Below are 26,538 nucleotides of genomic sequence, written 5' to 3'. Positions count from 1 at the left end.
TTTTTCTTCTGTATCCTCGAGATCTTGGCAAAAAACTGTCATATTCTGCAATCCAGTTTATCCCAAGTCTGCTTGGAAACCCACTGAGCATACTGCATGCCCAGATTTAGTACAGTTGACAATGTATCAAAATATCAGCAAGTATAAAAATTTAAGCTAATTACCGAACCTATATCTGTAAATTATCTCATAAATATTCGTGTTCCCTCTTTTTTTACGGCTTACAGGTGCATTACCTCGAATTTCGGAGATTTAAAATAATCAGTTAATTTTGCCATGAACTGGTAAATAAGAAGAGTTTTTGATATTATGCCTGTAATTACTGGAAATCTTATTGCAACATCTATTGTTTGACTGGGTTGTAAAAGTAAATTAAACTGGTTTTCAGTCAATTTGGTAGTTCTGGACGTTTGAGTTTTAGATTAGCCGACTATGATGCACAAATGAAAACGTTTAAGTCGGCTTGCTAGTGGAGCATTTAGGGCATACAGCTAGCAATAATGCAACTTCAAGTTGTCTGGTGAAGCTACCGTTGTAATGAGTGGGGCATAACTGATACACGCTTTTGTTCAATTGTCCTGGTGAACAGTTCCTAATTCGAGCAGAACATGTCCATGGAAATTTAGGCCTTCATATTGGCATGGTTAGTTATACTTTGTAATTCTTTTGAATTACATCTGCGTGTTAACTTTATCTAACAGTAGCCGCACAAATTTTGCTATGAAATTGTTCAACCATATGTCAAAATTGAACTCAAACACATATAGTGTTTTTAATACAAACATCAGTAGAAAGTGTGATACATAAATGCACAAGACTTATCAACATCCACGCCAAACCTTTTCAAGGTCAAATAAAATAAATAAACAATGCAAGTTTCATTGTTTGAATGTAAAATTTTTATAAGTAAACAGTCAAACAACAATTTTGAACAGTCAAATTTGAATGTCAAATTTTTATGAGTAAATAGAGAATAGTCTTTAGTGCTTGGCTGCTTGCTTAACATTGTGTCTTAGCATGCACAATTTTTTGTGGAAAACTGCCACACTTTTTAGTCAGGTACATACAACTGTGGAGGTAGATCTTTTACTTTACATTTTAGTGCTAAATTGTTTTCATTAATATTGATCAATGCAGCAGAAACTCTGATTTACCAGTAAGTTATTTCTACCATTTAGGTACCTAGTCACCTAGAGTAGTAATACAAAATTAGGGCAACTATCTGCCTATAAAAATGAGCAGTTCAAGTACTTCCAAGCCTCCGATAAGTGAAAACCTTCAGTTCAAACCTTGGCTGGTGAAACAAATTTCAAGTGGAAAGTACAAGGATTTGGAATGGATTGATGCTGATAAGAAGCGAGTTTTTAAACTGCCTTGGACCAAGAAAAATTATCCTAATTGGGAAGAACACCATGAGATATTTAGGGTGGGATGTTGTTTATGGATGTTTTTTTATTAGAAGTTGAAAGCGGTGGTTGGTTGTTAAATAAATCTATTGCAACAAAAAGGTGTTATGTTTATAAAATAATTGTTGATAAATAGGTTAGATTATAATAAATAAATAAGTTCTTTTATTAAATGTAGACTTTTGAAATGGCGTAAATAAGAATCTAGAGATATTTTAAGTTAGTTAACAATGATTTTGTGATTTTTGAAAGACTTACTATTGCACTAGAGTCAAACCTATATGTTTTTGCCTGTTTTGGTAAATCATCTTGTACTTTCAGTAGACATTGAAAACAGGCAAAATACTTAATCGGAATGTTATAATTAGGCTTGGGCCCAACATCGAAGCATTGTACGACATGATCCAGAAGTGCTAAATCAACACATCAGCTTGATGAAAAGCAACTTTCGTACAATTTTAAGGAAATGTAGTGAAATTGAAGAATTAAAGAATTTCCACCAGCTTGGACTGCAGACCGGAAACTACAAAGTGTACAAAGTTTTGACACCTGAAGAGGTTCAATGTGAGTTTTAAGGCACTCATTTTTGTTAAATCTTTTGTACCAGCAACTGAAAACTTTTATTGTACATTCTGTTGTACAACAGACTGTACAAAATAGGTTTTATCCAAACACTTTAATTTGTGTAATTAAATATGGTACATTTGATGGGTACATGGATGTATGTATTAATATGCGGTTATATTGCTACATTATTAACTTGTAGTAAAAAAACTGCAAGTTCTTGAAGATGTTGAGAAAGAACCAGAAGAAAGTGATATAGTGGAAATATCAGCAAGCGTTGATATCAAAGACATACAATGGCTACCAGGTTTGATAGTCATGTGGTAATATTAGGTATTGTATGATGCAGTGTGTATTGGATTTTTGCTTCATTGCTGACGATCAGTTTTGAGAGCCGGCACTTATTGCACCGGGTGAGTTAACATGGTACATACAAGCACAAGATGCGACACAACAAGCACAGTGCAAAAAACACACACAACACAGGTAAATAGCATTCTTCTATGAGACGCCTCGGCAAAATGATTTTACAATGGATGCTTGGGCAAAGACAGGTTTCTCCTCTTGGCCTTGCAATAACGTTTCTAAGCAGGGCAATTCTTTGACACTGCTGGAGCCTAGAAGGCTGCACATCTGTTAGTTAAAGTGCGTTGATCAACAGCGCACCCTGGGATTCAAACACACATTTGCTTTCTCAAATGGTTTGCAAGGCAGTGCTGTTATTGACTGCGTCCCTGGACAGACTATGACTAATTACACAGTATTTCTTGTAATATTTAGTTTAATATATATTTAGTTAATATTTAGTCTTGTAATAAGTACCACATTCGTAAATTTAAAAATGAATTAACAAGACAAGTGACAGCTGTCGTCTGTGTTTGCAAATCACGTCTTTTTATGCTACCAATAATTGAATCATTGTTTTGTAATGTGTACTAAGAAATTTCTAATAAAAGTAGAATTAGCACTTTAGCTTCAAACATCTTCATAAACCTTCTTATGTTTTAAAGAAACTACAATTCCAAAGTCATGGATAACTGCATCAACCACATTAGGAATTGCTCTACTTGAAGCGGACAAAACAGCTTTAAAAAGACCACTTACATCTGATGAACAAGAGACAACATCACCGGGCAAACCCAAGGCAAACTAACAACTCTTGCTACTTCCATTTTACAGTAGATTTTTGACCTTAACAGTGTTGAAACATATTATGCTTTTTATAAAAAGGTAAAGAAGACACAGGCCACTCAAACTGCTGCCAAAGATCCGAAATTCAAAGCCAAAGAAGTCATCTTCCTGTCAGACCCAGTTGTGTCCGATGTTACACCTCAGCAAATGGATGATTTGAACAACCTGAATGAGCCTCCACTGGTCATTGAAGTTCAGGATATAATTGCTAACACTGAGGAGGTAGCAGAAATCAAAACGGAGCAAATTGAAACAATGGAACTTATAAAGCCAGAAGACACGGAAGGTTTTCACATGCTGCTCGAAGCTGCAGAAATTGCAGGTTTACAAGATGAATTTGAACTAAAACATTTCATTTAAGTTGCTTTAAAAGATTGTTTGCATTTTATTTTTATCCAATGGTTTGGGCAACACTCATACCATATTTATTTACACAGAATTATGCATTTATATATTATCATGTTTAATTAGTTACCAAAACATTTAGTCAAAAACAGTAAATGTAGATTCTCCATTCAATATTGAACCTGTTGAAGAAGTTGCAACTACAAGCAATGAAACAGATTTAAGAGTTGTCGAGCTTTCATTTCTTGACGTACTTGAGAAGTTGAACATGCCAAGTACATTACTCTTTAATTTTTTATTGCATAGATTTATTGTGACCTAAAGCATTCAATTTTTTTAAGTGTGCAAGTTCATTTTGTCAAAGGATTTCAAGTAATTGTTAACTTTTCGTATTTTGGTAACTTGCAACACTGACAGCCACGCAATTTTACAATATATTATTTTCCCTTTCACAGGGGAACTACTGTTTGCATACGAAGTCCACGTGTGCTACGATCAAAAAGAAGTATTTAACGATGTTTACTACAACATGAATGATGGGTATCGTTTTCATTATGACACAAGTGAAGGCAAAGAGCCGCCAACTCTGACAAACCAAGAATTTTCAGAGTCGATAAAGTTCCCGGCGGGCTCAGGAGGAAAATCTTTTCAGAGTGTTCTTCGAAACATGGACTTGGGATTGCTGCTGAAGACAGATGAGACTTACAACTTGATCAGCAAGAGACTATGCCAGAGTCGAATTTTTGCTCTAACATCCTACGGTGAAGTGGATGAAGCAGATCCCATAGCAATAGCAAGGGAGGAGGAGGTGACACTCTTTAACTACAACAAATTTCTCCAGGAATGGTATCAAAGCCTAAAAAACAAGCAGCCGCCACCTAACATAGAAATATTATTGTCCTTCGGCAAAAAGCCAAAAGATCGTGCCAGCAAAGTATTTATCAGTATGCGTATCACCCCGAAGGCAGCGGCTGCCATGGTAGATCTGGCCCAGTCTCTTACGTGTAAAAAAACGCCGAGGAAATCTGGTCGTGGTAAAGGATCTCCATCGAAGCCGACATTGGAGGACGTTTTGCAGATCTGGATGTAATTTATTTGACAAGATGCTGGAATTTAAGCTTTTGCAAGCTATAAAGTTACCTCAAAAATTACACCAGGTTCAACAAAAAAGCCTCAACGAGACAACTTAGTTTTGTTGCCTCAGAATACCAACTAGCCACAGAAGCTTCTCCTTGGAGGCAATATTTGCATCACACATTGCAATTACGCTTTTCCAGCAGTCATTAGGTATTTTGTATCGCGTTACCTTTCCCAATAGTGACTGTGACTCTCTGTGTTGCCCAAGTCAAGGCATTACGATAGTGTAAATAGTTTATTTTGTTTGTACCTTACTATCATGATTTTTGTAGGTGGACAAAAAAGGCTCGAAACGACTTTAGATTAGTGTTGTTGGGAAAAATTGGCAATTATTTTTATTTACTGCCATATGAAAGTATACAAGTGCTGAAGCCCGCCTCGTGCTGTTGCCCAATAACGAATTAAATGATTTTTAATAAACCAACTTTAGGACGTTTGGTATACCAGTGCTTAACCGGTACTCTGAAGAAGTCAAAATATTACAGAATAAGGAGCACACGTTGGTTGCTCGTATCGCATCGAAGATGAGTTAAGCGTTAACTCGAAACCTTTGCAAAATAAAATGATTACGTTTTCGCTTTTAATGCGAATGAACCACGGTTTCCAACACTTTTCTCCGAAAGAGAGACTACTCTTATCGTGACGTGTTGAGTTTTAATGTATGTTGAGGTTGAACAGTAGGATAAATAGAAGAGTTTTGTTTGAAGTTGACTTGAATACAGTAAGGTTTCGAAACGGAGAAAAATCAAACCTCATGTTTACCTTTTTTTGTTGCTAACAAACAAATAAGCTTGCATTCTCGCTCGATCAGTTTACTTTAGAGATCATCAACCTGCACCCCGCAAGTTAATTAGGTATCAAGGTGCCAATATGAGTTTTCATAACAATGGGGTTTGAGATAAATATATTTTAAGTTTCCATTTTTGTTGAAACTGCATCACAGGTTTTCATAATACTTTTTGTTACCAATTAAACAATAATTAATTAATAGTAGCCGGTAAGTTTTCAAATGGGTGTTACTTGTTTTTGACGCCACGGTCCAAAAGCGACACTGGCGTGTACATTGTGGCGCATTTCTGTAATGGCGTACTTTGTCAAAAATTGCAGCAAACTGACGTGCAAGTTTGCAGCATTTGCTAAGGAGCCGAGTAAGTTGAGCCGTAACCCATATTAAGTATATCAAAAAAATAATGGTGAAAGCAAAATCATGTGATATTAGCCTAAAAATAAGCTACCGTACAAATGTAATAGGTGTGTGGGGCTCGTATAGTAGTTTATAGCCTTCCGTGCACGCTATCAGTGTATTACGTGGAAGTCAGTAGTCACTAGCCTAGTCAGTACTTAGTAATTTTTCATAGTGGAATGTGTACACTAATAAGTTTTGTAGACTTTGCGTTTGCGGTCCACTTCTTAAAGTAACCCTACCTACCCTCCCTCATCTCGCTTTGGTACGTACCAGAAATACAAGGTCGCAATGAAAAACTAGCCCATGTAGGCTAGGCCTATATCATTTCAACAAACTTTGGAGTGAAAGTAATTTTTGATTGTTGATTTTGATGACGTCCAAATTGTTATGGCTCGTAAAGAGTTAAGTGTACAGAAAGTTTGCTTGAAAATTATCTGTTACGATGTACAGATCGGATATCGTAATATTTTATGTCAAGCTAGACAATCTAATTTTATTTGACCTGAGGGCCACATTCAAAGTCAGTATTTAGTAGGGATGTGCCGCAAGGAAGATTCGTGCGAACCCGAATATCATGAAGGTCGACACGAACGAATCCCGAATCTATTCGTATTAGAACCAAACAATTAATTTTCATCCAAGAGTTGTCAAGTCTTGCGTGTATAATGATGTAATTGATAAACAAGTCGCTTTCTTTCGAAAAATAGTGTTTAAAAAACGACTGAAAAAGCAAAATCGTTAGAAAACGACCTTCATTGGAAGTAATAAGTATTGCTGACTCTAGTTTAGCTTTGTCGGGAAACTAAACCATTATTTTTAAACTTAAATCAGTAAATTTAACTAAACTTAAATCAGTAAATTTATAAGTAATATTGTATTGGGGTTCGCCATTGTTGGTGTTGGTGTTCGTCCGAATCTTCCATAAAGGCGGTATTCGGGTTTGGGTTCATATCGGCCCATCCCTAGTATTTAGTTGAATTTTACATGTGGGCAAGTTCATAAGAGTTTATAACATCTTAAGTAGTTTATAACATCAAACTAGGTTTGGAGTTGAAAATTTTCTTTTTATGTATGCAGTTTGTATATACATGTTAAGTTGGGCTTTGTTTAACAACAGTAGCTTATTTACTCTGCCAATTTTTCGATATGTCTTCCCCAATTATACCGGTTGTGACTTTCCTGGAATCATATCGTGGCCGTGACAAAATTATGCGAACTGCCAGCTTCGCTGCTTGCTTGGGGAGTGGGTTGACATCCAACAGCAACAAGGAACTGTCGGATAAACTGCTAAAAGTGATGGGTGAACTGAGTGCTTGTCGCACAATTCTGAGGTTATTTGATGACTTATCAATGTTGGCTGTAACGCTAGGGTATGGCACTGGCAAGAAGGTATGTTCTTGTAGGCTGCTTTGTTTCACTCAACAAGTCGATGTCACTACCAGTATTGGTTGCCATTGTAATAATAATGCAATATGTGCAGCAATGAAGCGTAATTTGATGTTTATTTTTTATTTTTTCGTTAATGCCTTTAGGAAACAGATCTCATTCAGCGAACGTTGAGTGTTGCAAGCAATGTCGTCAATCAAGCTTTTTTTCCAATTGAACATATTGCTTGGGCGGCTGAGAAAGAGTTGATATCTACCACTGCAGCTCCATGGTGGCTTGCAAGCTTATTGGCTTGGATAGTTTCCCTGACAATAAATATTACAAAGTAAGTTAGTTAATTGTTGTGTTGCTGAACATACATTTAACATGCCGGTTTGGGTTTTGCAAAAAAAACTTCAAATATTTTGGTTTTTCTGAACTTATGTGGTTTTAGAGATTACTAACACTAAATTTAGAAATATTTGAGACATTGGGCACACTGCACAAAATTTAAGTAAATATTAAGTTTTGTATATATTAGGAAAGTTATTTTAAGAAATAAATCACAACTGATACATTAGCAAGTTAAAGAGATGTTTTGTCAGAGAGTATGATATCATCCTCAGAATAAGTTAAAAATGGCCTAAATCAGAGGTGGCCAACCTATGGCCTAATGGATACCGTGCAGTCGATGCTAAATTTTTGTAAAGCTTAATATATTGCTCAAAGTATGTATTTTATGTATAAAAATCACACTAGTTTTATCAATAAATGCCACTAAAATATTACTTTAGATAATACTGCTAAGCTAGTAGCTATATATATGCAGTACTATTTCGCTGTATAGCAAACAATTATGTTTTGTTTGGAGTTCAGTTTTCAATTTACTGCAAACAAAAAGTCAACTACACTTTTATTTTATAAACGAACTTTTTCTGATGGAAATTCATGTATTAATGCTACATTTGAGCATCCCATATGTGAGTACTGCAAGTGAAAAGCAGTTTGAAAACTGATTGACAGGAGATTGTCTTACCACAATGCAATAACTTCCAATGAAAGGGTTTTTAAATTGAAGAACATAGATATGGGACTAAATAACAGCTCAAGCTTACTATGACGTCACAAATTTTTATGACCTGACCTGTAAAAATTCAATACCCCAAGCGACCGTCGGGTTCAAAAAGCTTGCCCATTCCTGGCCTAAATAATTCTAATTGAAACAGTAGGTTCTTCGTTTACATATTTTCCGAACTTAACTAACTACCATTTTGGTCTTATTTTATCCGATTTTGATCGCATTCCGACGTTTTTAATTATTGGTATTGGTATAATATTGAACAATATTGGAAGAATATTGGTCCCATGTTGATAGAAGATTAGGTTTTTAATGAAACTAATATGGGCTCCGATTATTAACTATTACCGTATTAACAATTTTTGATTGGGAGGGGTTTTAAAAAGTTACTACTGTAATAGTAGTATCTACAGTATTGTAAGACAGTTTTTGTCTACAATTTACCGGTTAGATTATAATTTATCCAACATATTCTTGGTAGCAACTTCCATAATAGCCCTAATAATAATAACAGTTAAGTGTGCGAAATGTGGTCGATCCTGTACTTACTATAGCTAAGCAACAAACATAGTGCAGAACATGTCCTTTTCCTGTAACAGACAAATGTTTTTGTTAGCTGTTATAATTTTCATTATTTATGACAGATGTTTGAGAAATATGGTGAAAGCGCAAATGAAAATGATGAAGCTCAGTTCAAAAAGGTGAGTAAGCTACCTTACCTCAGTAATACACTGGTCTACTTTCAACTCATTCCGTCTTATTAGTTAATTTTATTTATGCTCAAAATCTTTATAAAGCTTTGAATTGAAGTGAGTAAAAATAAAATCGTAAGCAACATTTTTAGGTCAAACGTAGAACCCTTTCCATCAGAAAGCATTAAGGACCTGAGAAAACAAAGAAACAAGGAATGCCTATCTGTAATTGAAAGCGTTTCCAACCTTGGTATGGCTGTCCACTGGTTGCCAGGTGGATATTTGTGGTCGGGGAAGTTGAACAACACAGCAGTTGGCACCCTGGGTGTTATTGCTTCCGTAATTGGACTCTTAAAAATGACTGTATACAAGTAGTAAATGAATAGCCAATGAAAATGATTTGTTCTAAAGGTGGTAATTCTAATTTTGTCACGTATCATGACACGTTTGTGATTTTTTTCTTTGCAGTATTGTCTGTTGAAAACTTAGTTCTGTCGAGAGTTACTGTAATTGTGTGCAACTACCCTACTTTGTGTTTGTTTAACTCTCTACAAAGGTATTTTTATGTTGGTGTACATTGCTAGTTGCTACCATGTCTATTGTCTATAAAGAATGCAGGACACTTTTAATTGACTGTTTTTTGTCAGATTATCTTCTAATAATCATATGTCCGTTACAATATTGTTTTCGTTATGCCTTTTGCCAAAGAAATTTTCTATGTTGCATATTGCACTGAGAAAATCCTGTGCTTTGGTGTTATCTTTTGCAAAGTTTTTGGCAGTGCATGCATTTTTGTATTGGGCGTTTTATTTATTTTACAGCAATATTTTTTTGTAATTTTAGCTATGCATTTTAATCAATTTTGTTAAATTCAATTAATAACAATTGATTGTGACGAAGATAATTCGCAGTAACTTACAGTAGAAGAATTGAAGAAAGTAGAATTTGTGATACTTTGCGTTCGCCATCATAAAGAACAACTAAAGAACATGATTAAATCATCCTTAACACGTTGTTAGCAAAGGTATAATTCTCAGACCATTCATTCAGATACCTTAATAACGGACGTTATGTTAATTTTATAGCATTTAACCTATTTATAACGTTAATTTTATTGTAATCTTGGTGTCATGGTGTTTTCTTAGGGAAAGCCTAAAAAATTTACATTACAACCAGCGTGACTAACATTCGACCTTTTTTTATATTAATCTATTAAATTGTTTAATTATTTAACTTGCTCAATTTCGAAGAATATAATATTTCATAAACAATTAAATAATCACAAAGGGAAAAATGACATTTTTGTACAATTAGAAAAAAGAAACCGTAACGTGTATATAATACAAGCATTAACGAATTAGTGCAAAAATTGGTAAGCATCAACATAGGAACTTATAACCACGAAATTATTAACTCTGCAATGTTATTCTATATGTTTATAAAACATGCAGTAAAGAATACGAGTATACTCAATCTCAACTTTTTGTAGGATAACTAGTTCTACCAAACGCATCGTGTGAGAAAATCATTGATGTCCACAAAAGGAGTAGGTTAGAAAGTCGTTTGCTAAAATTAGTAGGATCACATACTTTACAGTCCGCTGATCAAGTAAAATGTGTCGCTTGAGTTAGGTAAAGCAGAACGTTAAAAGCAATAGCGAAATACCTATGACAGCAGGCAAAATAGCATTGTACGCCTTAACCACATGGTAGCGCAAAAGAGTAATTTTTAAAATTATTTTTTATCTTGGCTAACAACGCTTCGTTGAAGGGTAGCACAAAAAAGGTTGAAATTTAGATTTTATCGACTAATGAAGAAGTATCAGTAGGATAAACATTTTCCAGTCAACTTGCATAACATGGTTAAAACCAAAAACAATATACATCTTTCTATACGGATATGTACAGTGCAGTTTTATAGAAAAAAGTAACAAACTTTGATGTTCATCTCTGAAAAAGTCACTGTACCGCTGTTACCAACTCGCATCGTCTTCAGTCTTCATTTGGAGTCTTGGACTGTTCTCAGTGTAAAACTGCGCAAACCACCTTCTGTATTTCGCTATAAGATTATCTTCTTTTACAAGTTTTGGGCGCGGTCGAAAGGTTTTGTTGTTCCATATCATGACATCTCGATCGACCTGTACCGTACAAACGTATAGGCTGTACGGACAATCAGGTATCTGTTTTGGTTATACGTAGACTCGACAAACGGAAGTCAGGTGATTCAAGAAACGTTGTAGATGATTGTTTGCAAATTGCAATGAATGAACTCTAATATGACATCACATTTGTATCTGCAGCGTGCTTATTGATAAAGTAACTACAATACCTATAGCCCTTCATAATCGGTTTGTACACCGTTTACCTGGACGGCTTCCAGAAACAGAAAAATCCTCCCAAGCCAAAGTGGCACGGTCCATCCGCCGTAGAGATTATGTGTGATCACTTGATGCAGAGGTTCAAGAGGAGTAACCGTTTGCACGAAGACGCCCTTCCATAGGAGACTGGTGAAGTGAAGATGTACACATCCCGGACCAATCTGAGAAGAAACGTTTCATAAAAGTCTCATGTAGTAAAGTGTCGCGTTTATTACATCCTTTCGGTGTTTTCACTGAACAGACAGTTCGCCAGCAAAGTTAGTTTTAAAAAATACCCATATTCAACAGTCTCGCAAAAAATGGTGGCTATAAATTGATTGGACGTTTTCAGGGTCCCAACAATTTGTGTGCTTGATTGTTGAGGTTGTGTGTAGAAATGTATAGAGAATTTATGCAATTTATTTCAACATAAGCACACGATTTAATCATAGTTGCATTTTAAACAGGTTAAATAGTATTTTATACTAAAAATAGTATATATTATTATATTAGTGGTATATTACAAAAAGTATATTGAAATACTATTTTCGCGTTCCAACGTAATTACCGTATCACATAAAAAGGTCAGGAGCTTGATAAATTCCGTACCGTTATATAATCTTTTACCTATTTCCAACTATCTCCGTCTGATCAAAAATGCTATGAGCTATAGTCGTTGACCGACATTTGATCTTGTTGTTTTACCTGATAAACCTTGAAAAACATCTGGAGAAATCTCCAGCGGTTAAATATAAGCAGATAGTGCGTCAAGTCGAACTTCGATATGTGTGGTGTGTCTTCATCTGATCCTTTACTGTATGCCTGGAACAACAGAAAGAAATAGCTGAAATGAAAACAAACAAATACATACTGTATATAGCTTAAAGAAATGAAATAGCAAAGAAAATCAAAAAGTGGCTGAAAACTAAAACATATTGAAAAAATTGATTAGCTTGTGTAGCTAAATAGGCCTGTACTGTTTACAGCCAGAAAGTTGATCTTCAGTTGCCTTTTCACTTATTCATTATCGGTAAATAACGTTATCTATGAACAAGTCACAGAATAAGAAACAACATATCGGGCAACCAACGCCAGTATAATGTACGGGTTCTAAAGAGAAAATTAAACATTTAAGCCAAAGCTGAACATTGTTGGTCGGTGTACTGTATATCGCGTTTTGGCAAGCTCAACATGATGCATTTGCAAAATTATAAAACGTCTGTTCTGTGCATGAAAAATATTATGCCGTAAGGTAGCACGATTTCTTTCCCATCCACTGATGTACAGCATTGAAGCAATTTTCAATCATCAGTTGCTTGAACACACCAACTGCTCGTCTGCTTAAATTTTCGATTTTCAACTTATGTTTTATGGTTTTAACTAAGTATAGGTTTAGTGGCCGTGCTAGTTGTTACCAGCAATTATTAACGTTATTTTTCTTGAGCACGTTTTAAGCCTTTTCGGCTTTGTCACTTTTTCCTGTTCATTGGCGCGTGTTAGTAACAACTGGCTTGATTTTTCCTCCCCAGCGCGCCTTTGACGTAAAATAAATGAATGAATTAATGAATTACAGAAACTACAACGTTTTGAGTTATGTCATAGTTTTCTTTTACCAAAATCATGATGTCACGCATCAAAAGTCATTGGTTCAAGGTTATAAAATTCAATCGGATGAAAAAGCATTAAGCATCAAGGCTGGATGCGCATTTTAACGAAACAGATGCATAACGCAACTTCAACATAAACGGATTTCACAATCACAAATACGCGTTAACATTCTCAGATACAACTTTTTCGGTCGTTAACCACGATAAATGCGGTCTAAATCAAACTTCAATAAAAACTGGCTCTTATGAAGTGTGGGAACGTGTGCAAACAACCTGGTGGTTAAGTAAATATAAACCTATCCCGTAAGTAACCACTAGAGAGATTTTGTTTGTCGTGCTATCTTCGGCTTAGCCTATTTCTCTTAACGTGGTCTAAGTCGGCTTTAGAGGGTTATTATTTAACTTTCATTTTTCGAAGGTGGAGCGGGAATTGGCCCCCTAGGTGAATGGTGACCGTTATTATACCACACCCTTATCGTTTCGTAAATTCAGTGCCATTGCAATGCAGTTATCCTTGTCCACGCTTTTCATATGATGTGAATCTGATAATGCAATACTTCAAAACAAGTCCATCATAATATAGTAGCTTAAATGGCGAGAAATTCGTACTACACCGCAACGAAGTTAAGTTGCATAATAAAGATTTTACTTAAATTTTCCTCAGTGGGAACAATTTGCAGTTTACAAAATGACAAACTTCCAATGTTTCGTTGATGATATTCAAAAACTTGTAACCCGTAAAGTTTTCACTAAAGTATCTACCTTGAAAATGTGCTGGGCGAAATTCCACGACGAAGAAAACTGTGTAGATAGGTCATTGCCGGAAAGAGCGTTTGGGACGTGGAGGTGGCTCAAGTGGGCTTGATCCGACCCATTTTCAGGAAGATCCTATCATGACCTTTGGATTTAAACCTTTGGTACAACTTAGAAAATCTATCATGCACTGTACTGACTAATACACAAGCCATGATAGTCAGAGTTCTACGATACTTCCGATATCAAAGTATAATTTCTGGAAGTTCTGAATGGTTTTTGATTAGATTCGATCAACTTTCTTAGCCTAATTGCTGAGTTTATAGCATATATATGACGTGGTTTTGGTTTTTCTATAGCTATAAAGTTAGTGCTCTATTTTGGTGTTGTTGCAGGCTGTATACCTGTATATGTGTGTTGACGTGATGCTCAACTCTGCCAAGATAGTTGCAGTTTCCGTTCGCAATATCCTCGACTACGGGGAGTTCCCATTCAGGCTCTACTCCGTCACAGTGATACCAAACAAATACAGCCCCGTTCACCTCACGGCACGGCCATGACTTCGTTTTAGCGAAACTTGGTACTGGAAAAACAGATTGCCAGATCAGTGTAATCCTTCTTGATCGTGTTCTGGACAGTTGGTTACATTTAATTTCCAAACGTTTGATGAAGTTGCAATGTTCCATCAACTAACCTCTTCATGTTATTTATGTCTCGACGGCGTAGTCTTATATTAGCATTACCTTTCTCCGAGTAGGGGATTTTCACGCATTCTCCCTTCCCACTGAAAACCCATCCATGAAAAGGGCACTCCAAACATTCACCTTTGACCTGCCCACCTACCCCTAAATTTCCGCCCATGTGAGGGCAGTATGCGTCAAGTATGTGGGCTTTTCCTGTTTGCGTGCGAAAGACTGCAAAATGCTGGCCTGCAAGGAAATTTTAAGCAGTTAGTTTTCTGCCAGAAACAAAGTTCCTGGCAGTGATAGATAATTTTCATATCACGACCATTATTTGAGTTTTTCTTAACAAGTTTTTTTTCTTACGTGAAAAATGTTACACAGTAAGGTAGCGCGATTGCAGCAACTGCAACGTTTTGAGTTATGGCTAAGGCCATTTAAAGTCATTAAAGTCATATTTTTTTCTATGCATCAGTAAGTCGTGAAATCAATTTTAACGCAAAAACCGCATCCCGATGAGGTATATTAAGAAAGTTATGAAGTCATATAAAGTCATATTTTCCTGGTAAGGTCATAAATCAGCTTTTTAAGTTATATAGTCATATCGTTGTATACTTTAAATAAGAAGTACCAATTTAAGCGGTGAAGCAATTAAGCACTAAGAAAGTAAGGCAATTTCTGATTAAACGAAGGCAAACTGTAGGATTAGCCTACATAACACTTACAGTCACAGACGGTTACAGTCAACCATCCAAAGTTGACTAGTCAGTTAACAGAAATATGCCTCCACTACAACAATATTTCAAACTTAATACTCAAAATGGAAAGTTGTACGTACACCATCAAAGAGGCCCATGCTGATCTAAATGCCCTTGACTTCGGAAAAGATCCGCTAGCTTGAGCTCAAAAATTACATTAAGAAGCGATTGGACAAAAACGATGTGAAACAAATTATGGAGCTACAAAGACAAGACATTTCACCAGCGCTTTATGCAAAACTGCAGAAGTGTCAACCCACATCAGCGTCTGTGGAGCGCTCATTTTCCTTACTAAAGTCATTTTTACGTCCAAATCGTAACTTCAAAGACTCTAACATTCCACACTACATGAAACTGTACTACAACAGTGGTTTAAAATAAAAATGGATGTGTATTACTGTAATGTTGCGTATGTTTTACTCTTTAGTTCCGTGAGTGACGTTGTTCGCATGTAAAAATACACAATTTTCACATAAAGTCATATTTTCCAAAAAATAAAGTCATATTATTGATTTTTTAAGGTCATATAAAAATATCCCTAGTTATGGCATACTTCGCTTTTACGACAAGACGTATCAATAGTACAGTAATTTAGACTTAAAGCTTCGAATGGCAATTATTTAAAGGTTAATCAATTGGATGCAATAGCGTCAAACATGACAACTTTAACTGCACGACATTTAACTGCAACTTAAACGTAAACAGTTTCACAATTACACGTAAAAATGCTCCGATACAACTTTTCAGGTCGTTACCGCGGATACAATTTTCAACCTCAATCAATCTTCAATCGAAAATGGTTTTTCTAAGAACTTTAATCCGAAGAATCTAATCGAAGCATTCAAGGTATTTTGTGCCATTCATGCAACAAAGTAGTCGTCGATAGTTTCCACGAAACCAGCCAGTACACGACCAAGTTTCGTTCTTGCAACACCATAGCAATGCGAACCAAAAATAACACCATGACATAGCCTACAATCAAGTGCTCACCAATTGCCGAAACCTCTTTCACTTCGCCCTTTTTCAGCTGCAGACTATCTACAAGCCGAAACCAGCCGTTGGGATAAACAGGAGGCAAATCTTCGCCAATTTTTCGGCGTTTTCGAATCAAATTTGCAATTTCTTTCTTCGATGGTTGCCCGGCTTCGTGATTCAGGTAACTGAGGATAGGAACACAATTAGACTTACACCGATTCACCACAAAATATCACTTTTCAAATTAAAAAAAAACAATAAATTGGCTTCTACAATTATTATTATTTATGCGCAATTATCCCGAGTATATATATAATTAGCCTGCATACCAAGAGCAAAATCAGTTACAGTATGACCTCTAATAAAGTCAATCGTGTTTATGCTATAGCTCGGAAAATGTGTGTACCTGTATAGTGAAAGCTTTTGGATATCGAATACGGTATTAATAGCACCCTTACGGGTTATTAAAAATGGAAACCGGTATAGCTGACAATATTATGATAACGTTGTGCAGCGGTATATTTTCATATCTTGCGCCATCAACTTATGACATAGTTCCTGTATAAAACTGTTACGTTACTGGATGTCATTACGTCATTACGCATTACGTTACTGGATGTCATTTGTTCATAACGTTACGTTTTAATGTTACAAGTATACATGAAATGTTACAAGATTACATAAACACGGACGATATGTATAACATTGCCTTATCATCCTATATTATTTCTATTAATAACGATTTTTTCACTAAGGTTGAGATAGTTAATTGGTACTATCTATGCTCTGGGAAACAAAAAAAAACAATTGTCACTATTAGTAGTTTACATGCATTTTATTAGGTTAAGTTGCCTTAAATTGTTTGAATTTCCAGTCAAATGAAGTCATGTTAATGAGCTTTTACTGTATTACAATTGCTACACAAACACTGATACAACATTTTGTACATTACTTGCATCAATAGAATTACACATATCTATAGCTATGCTGTACTGTAACGGAAATATTTAACACACAATCAACAAAGAAAAACTTTCAAATGTGACTGCTTTCAGTAGTGGTTATTTCATTAGTATTTTGTAAGAATTTCTAAAACATTTTGGGAATATCGTAATGTTTTATGCTTCCGGTGCAACGTTGGCGTGAAAAGTACTAAGTTTATCTTGCACGTAAAATTGTTTCGTAGTACAGTCACTGCACGTCCATTTGCAACGTTGATTTGCAATCTAAGTTGTGCTTTGGTTGAACCATGTACACATATGTACCTACACACCGAAATACTTTTACCACATAAGATGTAGCATGGCCAAAATGAAAATTTTGTGATATCTCCGATATTTGCATTACCATATTTTTTAGAGGTTGGTGTAGTTTGAGATATTAGGTTGACAATTTTTTTACAAAGTGTTATGTTTGCTTTAATGCGGTTCGTAACGTAGTTGTGATTTGGTATGACGATAAAGGTAGAGAAATTGTTTTTATACTACCCCGTAGTCTATGAACGCTTTTTAGGTTGACTTTAAAATGCAAGTTTACTGTTAAGAAGCTTTTAAGAAACCTTTAATTCATACTATTATTATTTTCATTTGCAATATTTATGGCAAGCGGCTTTACTAAAAAGACTACCAACGTTTACTATCGTTATTGTCCAGTGCTTTCGAAGAGCTGGTAGATAACTGGACCCAGTCTGCTGTAGCCTTTGTTCCGCCCTACATTTTAGCGCGTTTTACACGACCTAATGATTGTTTTTACACGGGCAAACATACGCGCTTCGTTGCTTCCAAACTTGTTTATGGAAGTCTTACTCGGCAACAGCGACTGCTTGAAAAAGCTCAACAGAAGAAGTATCAAAACTCACACTGGGAACAGCGCATACTGCAAAATGTTTCACTCGAATCTATACTTAGATAAAAAGCCTTCTAAGCCTATTGCGTTTTAATTCAACTAGGCCAAAGTGGAAATGTCCTTACAATACCAGATCAAAGTTGTAAACGGGCCTTATATTGTTAACCCGAACCAGAAAATTTTATTTCAAGCTCGTTAAATTTACTGAATGAATCAAAGTCATTTTTGATGTCATTCCTAGACAGGCAATATTTTCTAAGTTGCCTTTTGCTCTTTGTGGGAGGTTAGTAGCATTCTGCGCGCACGCGCATTTGTGTTAAGAAAGTAAAAATACGACGTAAATTTGGCATAGTTTGACTATAGTTTCAGGCCCGAATCTGTTTTTTGAAATTTAAGCCCGAACCCGACCTGAAAAGCCCGGTCCGACTAACAACTCTGTGCCAGATAATTTAAACGTAACCTCAAATAGTCTAACACTCTAACGGCTTCGGCTTGTTTTGGCTTTTGCTTCTACGCCGTGTTGACATAAGCTAGATGAGCCATAATGTTTGGGTAACTTCATATCAAAAGATTGTGGTTTACCTTGTTAGAATAATGATCACATATACTTTACGATTACAGCCCATTACGACTACCTTTTGCTCATACTCTTTTGTCACCTGAACAAACTTTGTCCCTTTGTCTGGATTACGCAATCAATAGCACATTATGTTAGGGTCAAAAAAGGAATATCGTTGCTTGGAGTTTTATGGAACTGACAGTGATTTTTTACAACTGTATAACAAATATACAACTGCATAACAAATTATATCTGCATTACCAAAACCATCAACAAACTAAACTTAAACTTACCCAATCGAGCCCAGTCTTTTCACTCTTTCGTATGGAACAAAAAACAAAGCGTACATATAATAAAGAACAGTGAAGGCAGTTCCCAGCCCAACGAAGCAAATAGCAAAAGCCCAAATAAGTTTCAACGTCATATAAAATTGAATATCTTCTGTGGTTAATTCCAGGGTAACTAATTTAGAGGTATCGTTTGCCCCACTGGTTGTTTGGTTGCCACGAGCACTGACAATTGTAACCATTCCATTGTATACGTCATACGCCGGCTGGGCGACAGTATTCAGCAGCATTTTTGATAACTCTAAGGCACCCGACATATTTCTACCATTTACAAACCATCCCCTGCAAAAAATATCCATGTGAATCCAGCTAATTAGCTACAATTCTACTAAAATCAACCGCTATGCGCTATAGGTTTTCAGCCCCCAAAAAATAGGCATAATTAAGTCTCCCTTTGAATATTTTCAAAAAGTTCATTCACAATGCGGATTTCAACCGAGCGAAACTACGCGGAACCCATGACTGTAATTTGTAGAAACGAAAATCAAGTCTCCATTGCTGAAAACTTGTTTGCACGTTGCTGTGAGTATTTTTAGATCACAGTCATACGGCATATTTTGAAGTTTTGTACGTCAAAAGAATTTCACGTGACAAGCCGCAAGCTTAGCTGTGCCTGTAGTACGGATTGTTTACACCTTACATCAGTTTTACGCTATTCATTTATAGGCCTGACATAGATCAATATTACTAGGGCCATTTTTATTTTGACCTAAAAAAATTTTTTTTTGACTTTATTTTGACCTAACGAAATTGCTTATTTGTAGAGGCCACAGTTCTTCCTCCAGTTACCCAAACATAACATTTTGTCGATTTCAGACCCAAACGTAATATTTTGTCGAAAAGTCATGGTGTTTTATGGATTATAAAAAGTGCGTCGTGTTTTTTGGCGATAGATTTAGGTAGCTTGTGTTATTTTGTCCTTGTGAAAAAGGCACTTTGCCTCGATTTTCTCCGCGTGGTAAATTCTAATAAACAGCAGATTAAACAATTAATCAGAAAAATCTCGACAAATCTGTCTAACTTTTGCTGAAGACGATTTAGCTTGCTTAGGCATTTTTGTAGCCTAATACGGAATGTCAGTAGGCTATTCCTAAAATTCAAACTGTTGATCTTCGAAAAGACCACGTTTATGAAGAGGAAGTGTTTTATAAGAATTATTTAAATACGCAACAATAAATCAACAATGGACAATTTGCGATAAAAGTTACTGCTGATCCAAGTGGGCATTGTGACTTATTTCCTATTTTTATGGGTTAATATGGTTTAATTGTGTCGCAGTTCCTGATTTACAATGCTTCCACGAGGATTTTTACAAAAATTACTCTCAAGAAACACAAAAACTTTGTCAAAAGCCATAATTTGACAAATTTTGACTTTATTGAAAATTTTGACTTTATTTTGACCTATAAACTTCTTAGTAACAATCCCCTAAGTGCTGAAAACAACTTTATTCTTTGATTCGTGGTCAGACGAGGTCCTTAAAAAATTTTGACTTTATTGACTTTTGCGGGCCCTAAATATCACTAAACTTCTAATTTGTTGGACTAGAGCCAACAATAACTCGCTTTTTCAAGATTCTGTCCGCTTGGAGGTAAACAGCACTTTTTAGTTTTACAGCTTCAGCATGTTAGAAGCATGTGGTATTAACCCAGTGTTAAATTCGTAGTATTACCTTAATTGATTCAACATCCTTTTAACATAAAACGATATTGATTTAATTCATGGTACGTTGTCCGCTATGTTGACGATTGCCACAAACAACAGAAGCGGAAAGCGCCTCTTCTAAGGTAGGAAAATCGACCCTTGCAAGTTAACAGCATTTTGTATCAGGATCGCAACGGTCAAAGCTAACGAATTAGATCACTGCCACATGCCCTACCTAGATAGCTATTTCGCCTGTGTTGATGATTAACTACCGGTTTAACAAACAAATGATTCATATGGTACTCGATGCCCAGTCTTTTCTACATGCTTAGTAGTTTCTTTATTAAAAATCTAAAAGTACCGTATTCTTCAAGATAGAAAAAAACGTTTAATAACACCGACTTAACGGTATTGCAGGTAGTGCTGCAAAGACACTATCTGTCTATCTCAGTTATCATTGTCACTTTACTCAATATTCTTTTTTAACTACACGTTGAAGCTTGTAATACTGAAAAGAATAATACTGTTTACCTTTCCTGCCTAATTTCTTTTGCTATGACACAAGCGGGTTTCATTTAAAATAGCAAGGACATACAACAATGTTAATACAATGGTCAAAACAAACCGCCCTTTGTCTTAGTTTTCTTTGTTCAATCATAAAACCTTAGGCCCGACACAGTTCTTTTGGAAGTTGCACAATCATGTCCTATCTTTTTCACGTTTAGCTTCTCGTCAAACTCGGTTGGGTTTAGTTTCAATGTGAATGGAACGTCTTTTGTTCGTTTTACCGTTTACTCAGTGGCTATGGCTACGCTCACCGTTATGTACATAATCAACAGACCGTAGGTGTGCTATTGTGTAGGTAGATAAAATGAAAACAAAAGCATCCCAGCACTGCAATAAAAAAACAGGCCGTCGTTTTTTATGTAGCTTATGCATTGACATTACTGTAAAATGAACTATTTACGGACCTAGTTAGTTTATTACTTTGGTACAGTATACACGTTAATTTGTATTATGCATTTGTATACTGTACACGTTAATTTCAACGTATGCCTTTTGTAGCTTGCCTTGTACGCCTGCTGGAAACAATCACTTGCTCTTTCTATGGATCGTTAGTCCAAAAAAAATACCTGGCAAATACGACATTGGTTTAATGACCACACAAAAATGTATCCAAACGAAACAAAAATATGCAAAAACCAGCAGGTCAGTAGGAGATCGAAACACTATCGTCGTTCAACTGTAAGAAAACCTACGTTTTGTAAATAAAACGAGTCAACGTGTGTTTGTGAAGCGAATGCGGTTAATTATGGCTGTCTTGTATAAATAACACTAAGGTCTAAGGCTAAGAACTATGCTCAATCATAAAACTAACCTCGGATCTGTCAAAATTCCGTTTGTTTGATTTTTTAAGGTCACTCGGATTGGATTGTTCCACGGCAACTACAAAAATGACATTAGTAGATTAAAAAAAACATTTCTTCTGAAGAATTTAGGACATTTCAGAAGAACTTGAACTTGCGCTATATTTCTCGTAAGCCGATTAAACATCTTTTGCGTGTAATCCTTCAAAACTCAAATCTGTTCATACACTGTATTGCAAAAGTATTCACTTTTACTATGGTACATGCCTGTCCCTTTCGTTATAAATGAACGACTTGCTTTTGAACCGAACGCTCTGTAAATAATAAAAAAGTACATTAGAAACTAAGTGACAGTGCAAACAACTGAGAGTTTTCTGAAGGTTTCAAAAATACCACAGACTTTTTAGTGACGGAAGCACCTTTATAACGTCATATTCTTCATGAGAGCACTGTCATCTACACTCGCATGCCTTCAACAACTATAGGCACAGGAAATACTTATTTTGCGCATATGTCGACGGCGTTCTGACAATAATCACGTAAATTTAGAGCGGGGTTTTTAGTTTTACTCCTTGCCTCATATTAACTGACGTATAGCTCGGGTATCCGTTTCGACACGAAGGGCCAAACTAAATTTCACTCAAACTCAAGAAGACAAAAACAACTGTCTTAGCTTCTTTGTTACAAAGGCGGCTTGCTGTTTTTTCACAAAGGCATAACAAAAACTCAAGTCATATTAATTTTGGTGGTAGTGCACTTAGTTTATTAGTTAACTACAATTTTTGCAGTTAAGACAAAGTAGTAGTACTAATACTGAGCGTTCTGCATTGTTTATAGTTACCTTCTTTCGGTGATATAAAGCAATATAAACACATACGATTACTAATTTCCGATTTGTCCGTTGCACACTCATTAATTATTCTATTATTTGCATGACGCATCTGTCATAATAAAGCATATGTGTGCGCCAGATAACTGTGCACTATGTAGCATAAGCAAAAAATACTTTGACCAACCCCAGGGACTCTCAATTGGGGGTGCGAGAAGTTATTTCTAGGGCTGTAAACTTCTCTGATAAATTGTAGCTTGATTAACATTATTTAGGCTAAAAGTTTACATCCAAGCTGATAAGGTGCCAGTTGTGGTTTTTGCACTTACAGTCTGCTTTTTCTAAAATGTTTTCACATCTTAAAAAAACTTGGCTACTCTATAGTGACCCTCTGCCAAATATTGACCCATCTTTGTGACGTAATAAATTAATAACATTGTCTGATAAAAAGTAGAAAACGTGCGTCTTTTCAGTGGCTGAATAGTATGATACCGCAATTTTTTCGAATACTTGTATACTGGCAAACAAAATATCGTATACAGGTCACAGGTGTTGGCCTACTTCTGTCTGTAAGTTCTGTACGCTACTTGTGTATAGAGCTTATTGCATATTGATTAAATGAATTTATTACGTCACTAACGGCGTCAATATTTGGCAGGACACGGTCATTACCAATATTTTATCGGAAATACGTTCAAAGCTATTATCGGCATTTCATAGTTTTTGTTAACCTAGGCTACCGGGTAACTTAAATTATTATTTTACATGTAAGCTAAAATTTATCTAAATCTTTCTTCATACCTAAGTCTAATTTCAATTAAACCCTAAATACCTTAAATCAACTTCTTACATACCCATTTCTGTAATCTAACCGCTCATTTTTTTGCAACGGGTTGGGTGAAACATTTAGTTTGTTTGAAATTGAATAGTGTTTTCACAAAGTTAAATTTGTTACGTCATAATTCTGTTTGGCACCACTCATATCGGCCGAGGCCGGTGAGTAACATGCTTTTTTACATCTAAGCGGACATATTACTACATTTCTGTGGGCGCATGGTAGATTTCGAAAACATAGCAGATTTCGGCAGCAGCGTCGGATTTACATGGTGAAGTGCCCTGGGGGCTGGGGCCCTTTCATTAGTAAAAGTAAAATGTGTATGTGTATGTGCCAAGTTTAGCTTTTTGAACTGCAACACTTTTTTGTTGGTCAAATTAGACTAACTACCTGTTGGTATTTTTGGATAGGGAATTGCGCAACTAGCCTATACTTAACGGTGTCAGCGTGAAAATATTAAACTACCAATAATCACTGTAATATTATGTTAGCAAGTAAAACTGTGTATAGTTAGCATGCAGTGGCGTATTTAGGTCTGCGTTTAGGGAGGCCAAAAGGCTTTGAAAGATGGTTTTAAAATTCCCAAGCTTGTCTTCCGCGACCAAAATGCGCGAAGCGCAAAAATTGTTTTGTGCGAAAGTTTTTCAGCACACTGTTCATAAACACACTGCCCAGCTTCTATTGGACGAACAGTTTCTCAAGTTTTGGCCGGCTGTAGATACTGGGAAGGGGGAAGAAATGAAAGACGAAGTAGATCCAGTGATTCTGGTGAAAGCACCGAACCCGTGTCTTCAGAATCTTCGCCAGAAAATACACTGGAAAAAATATCCGATAAGACACGGCCTGATACACTGCTTTTAGGAACAATTTTGCGCATGTTTATTTTCCTTTCACATTCCATGACATTTTCATTTCAATAAATGCTTTATTTTGATCTTTAAACGCAGTGATATTTTGATAAAGCAAATTTGAAAGGGGTAATTTTGCTATTTCAACCCACGGATTAATAAATGACCATACATGGCATCTGGTTTGGCCGGTCGCCATACGCCAGGTATTTATCAAGGGCGTTTCATTGGCGATTATCTTAGGGCCAGCTTGGTCAACTTCTTAGGTATCTATATCTGGCCGGTCAACTTTACAAACATACGCCAGGTATATATCAAGGGCGATTCATTGGCTATTATCTTGGGGCTTAGCTTGGCCCAGTGATACATTATCTATGGCAAATGAAAATTTTTCTGACTGGGAAGGTTGTTGTGCGAAGTTTGCAAGCAAGCAAGACAAATAAACTTTTGCAAGTATATTCGCCATCTGTCAATTATTTGTTGGCAGTTGACCAAATTGTCAATTCAATTGAAGTAATATCATATAAATACTGTAAGATAACAACCATTAACTAGATAACCGTGTGGCAAATATATCTCGTCGACACGTTTATTTGATATGTTTTGACCTTGCTTTTAAAGGCGCAAACATTTGACACAGTTGCAAATCTTTATGTGGTTTCTTTAATCTTGTTCTACTCGCATTTTACTATAAAACCGCTGAATTGACTCGCATGTAAAATAAACATGTAACGTAACGGTTTTATAGCGACAAGTTTTTTGCTCTGCTCAGTTTTTTGTTTTGCTCTGTAAAACAAAAATTTGCTCAACTTGAAGATTTCTTAGAGGGAACACTCGCGATAAAGCCCCAACCAAAAACTGGTTATGCTGTACAGTACATTGAAAAAATCCACACGGAAAATCTCTGCGACGATTTGCAATGGCTTAAATTTCAACACTGTCCGATTTTGTCCGGACAGTGAATGGAGTTTTTCGATGGATGCAGCCTGCACGATAACGCAATCACATTAAAACAGACATGTTTGCTTTTGCAGCATTGCAGGTAGCGTTTCGACTAGCCATGCACGTGACACATATTGGCACAATGACACTGGTCACACTTCGATGGTAGTACTGTTAACAAAAACTTAAAAACTTACAGAAATGATATATAATTATAAAACATTCAAACTACGTTTTAGGTTTTTATTTATAGTTAATGTCAGTCCAACAAAAAACGATTTACGTCTAGAGTCTAGACTACGAACAAGATGAAACGAAATGTGTACAGATACTATAGGATTGTGTGTAGCCTGACCAGCATAGTATTAAGATTTTATGCACCTATAGGTCCCGATCGCATATTGGATCAGGATTTAGACTTTAGCGTATATCTGAACCTGATTAGGAGATTCGGAAAGGGTTTTGGTGTAAGCAACTTGTCTTTACGGCCAATAAAATTATGATAAAAACGCACAATTGTTCAATGTTAGGAGCATGAAGCTGTTCAGCTATTTCAATGTCATTAAATTTAAGGATTAGATGTTTTCAATGTCATGCACAATTTAAATAAGCTGTACAAATCGCACTTAACTGTTTTTTGAAATTAAAGTCACCCATTCCATTACTGCATTAATGACAAAGATGAAAACGAATCCATGTTCAAATTCCTATTTAAATGACGTTAAAATTTTGTTAACTTCATTCACATGCCGTCCCAGTGATTATAGTGATTTGAACAAATTTTTCAATAGCTTAGGTAGGATAATAACTGATTTATTATACCAATTTGTTGTAATCAATACAACAATACCTGGAATATTTAACAAGATCTTCAAAACAAAACAAAACCTGTCATGTTTCGGACACATTTGTTTTGCATAACAAGCTACAACAGAAACGGCAAAGCTTTTTCCTTCGTCTTCTGTAGCCAACATAGTGTAACAAATAAGTAGCCTTCGCTTTACTCTAAAGATAAATATGTCCGAAACAAGTCCGTTTTGTTTTAAATAAAATAACGTTGTAAATATTAATACTGTTTTCGTAGTAAGAAACGAAACATTGCAAAGATCCCAGTGTTTTTTAATTGAACAAACAAGTTAGAAACACACTGAACTGGAAGCTTAACAAGTCTCGTTTTGCTTTTGAAATTGAGTTTCACAACGAGCGAATATAATAAATTATAAGCAAAT

General features: G+C 35.8%; 3 protein-coding genes across 4 annotated transcripts; 2 read left to right on the top strand and 1 right to left on the bottom strand.

Moving 5' to 3' along the window:
• The first annotated feature begins 1,151 nt into the window (after positions 1–1,151).
• LOC143452779 (uncharacterized) lies at positions 1,152–5,079 on the top strand. 2 transcript variants are annotated; one of them, XM_076953875.1, is made up of 7 exons: positions 1,152–1,426; positions 1,775–1,970; positions 2,173–2,277; positions 2,981–3,114; positions 3,201–3,483; positions 3,668–3,781; positions 3,962–5,079. In XM_076953875.1, the coding sequence occupies exons 1-7, from the start codon at positions 1,235–1,237 to the stop codon at positions 4,594–4,596; spliced, it is 1,659 nt and encodes a 552-aa protein (XP_076809990.1). In that variant the 5' UTR covers positions 1,152–1,234; the 3' UTR covers positions 4,597–5,079. The 2 variants fall into 2 exon arrangements, with proteins under 2 accessions (XP_076809990.1, XP_076809989.1); XM_076953874.1 differs by having other exon boundaries at positions 3,659–3,781.
• A 1,724-nt stretch (positions 5,080–6,803) lies between these two features.
• Positions 6,804–10,117, top strand: LOC143451734 (peroxisomal membrane protein 11C-like). The gene is made up of 4 exons (XM_076952456.1): positions 6,804–7,218; positions 7,362–7,540; positions 8,917–8,973; positions 9,117–10,117. Exons 1-4 carry the CDS (start codon positions 6,976–6,978, stop codon positions 9,337–9,339), a joined length of 702 nt encoding a protein of 233 aa, XP_076808571.1. The 5' UTR covers positions 6,804–6,975; the 3' UTR covers positions 9,340–10,117.
• A 29-nt stretch (positions 10,118–10,146) lies between these two features.
• On the bottom strand, positions 10,147–22,123 carry LOC143451733 (cholesterol 7-desaturase nvd 1-like). The gene is made up of 10 exons (XM_076952455.1): positions 22,105–22,123; positions 21,867–21,934; positions 18,791–19,126; positions 16,109–16,278; positions 14,424–14,609; positions 14,085–14,263; positions 13,690–13,815; positions 12,026–12,142; positions 11,329–11,502; positions 10,147–11,101 (listed from the first exon to the last, which is right to left on the bottom strand). The coding sequence occupies exons 3-10, from the start codon at positions 19,099–19,101 to the stop codon at positions 10,937–10,939; spliced, it is 1,428 nt and encodes a 475-aa protein (XP_076808570.1). The 5' UTR covers positions 19,102–19,126; positions 21,867–21,934; positions 22,105–22,123; the 3' UTR covers positions 10,147–10,936.
• Between the last annotated feature and the right edge of the window lie 4,415 nt (positions 22,124–26,538).

The sequence above is a fragment of the Clavelina lepadiformis genome, chromosome 4 (assembly GCF_947623445.1).
Source record: "Clavelina lepadiformis chromosome 4, kaClaLepa1.1, whole genome shotgun sequence".
NCBI classification, from domain to species: Eukaryota; Metazoa; Chordata; class Ascidiacea; order Aplousobranchia; family Clavelinidae; genus Clavelina; species Clavelina lepadiformis.
Note: the sequence above shows the minus strand (reverse complement) of the source record. Positions and strands in the feature narration are given on the sequence as shown.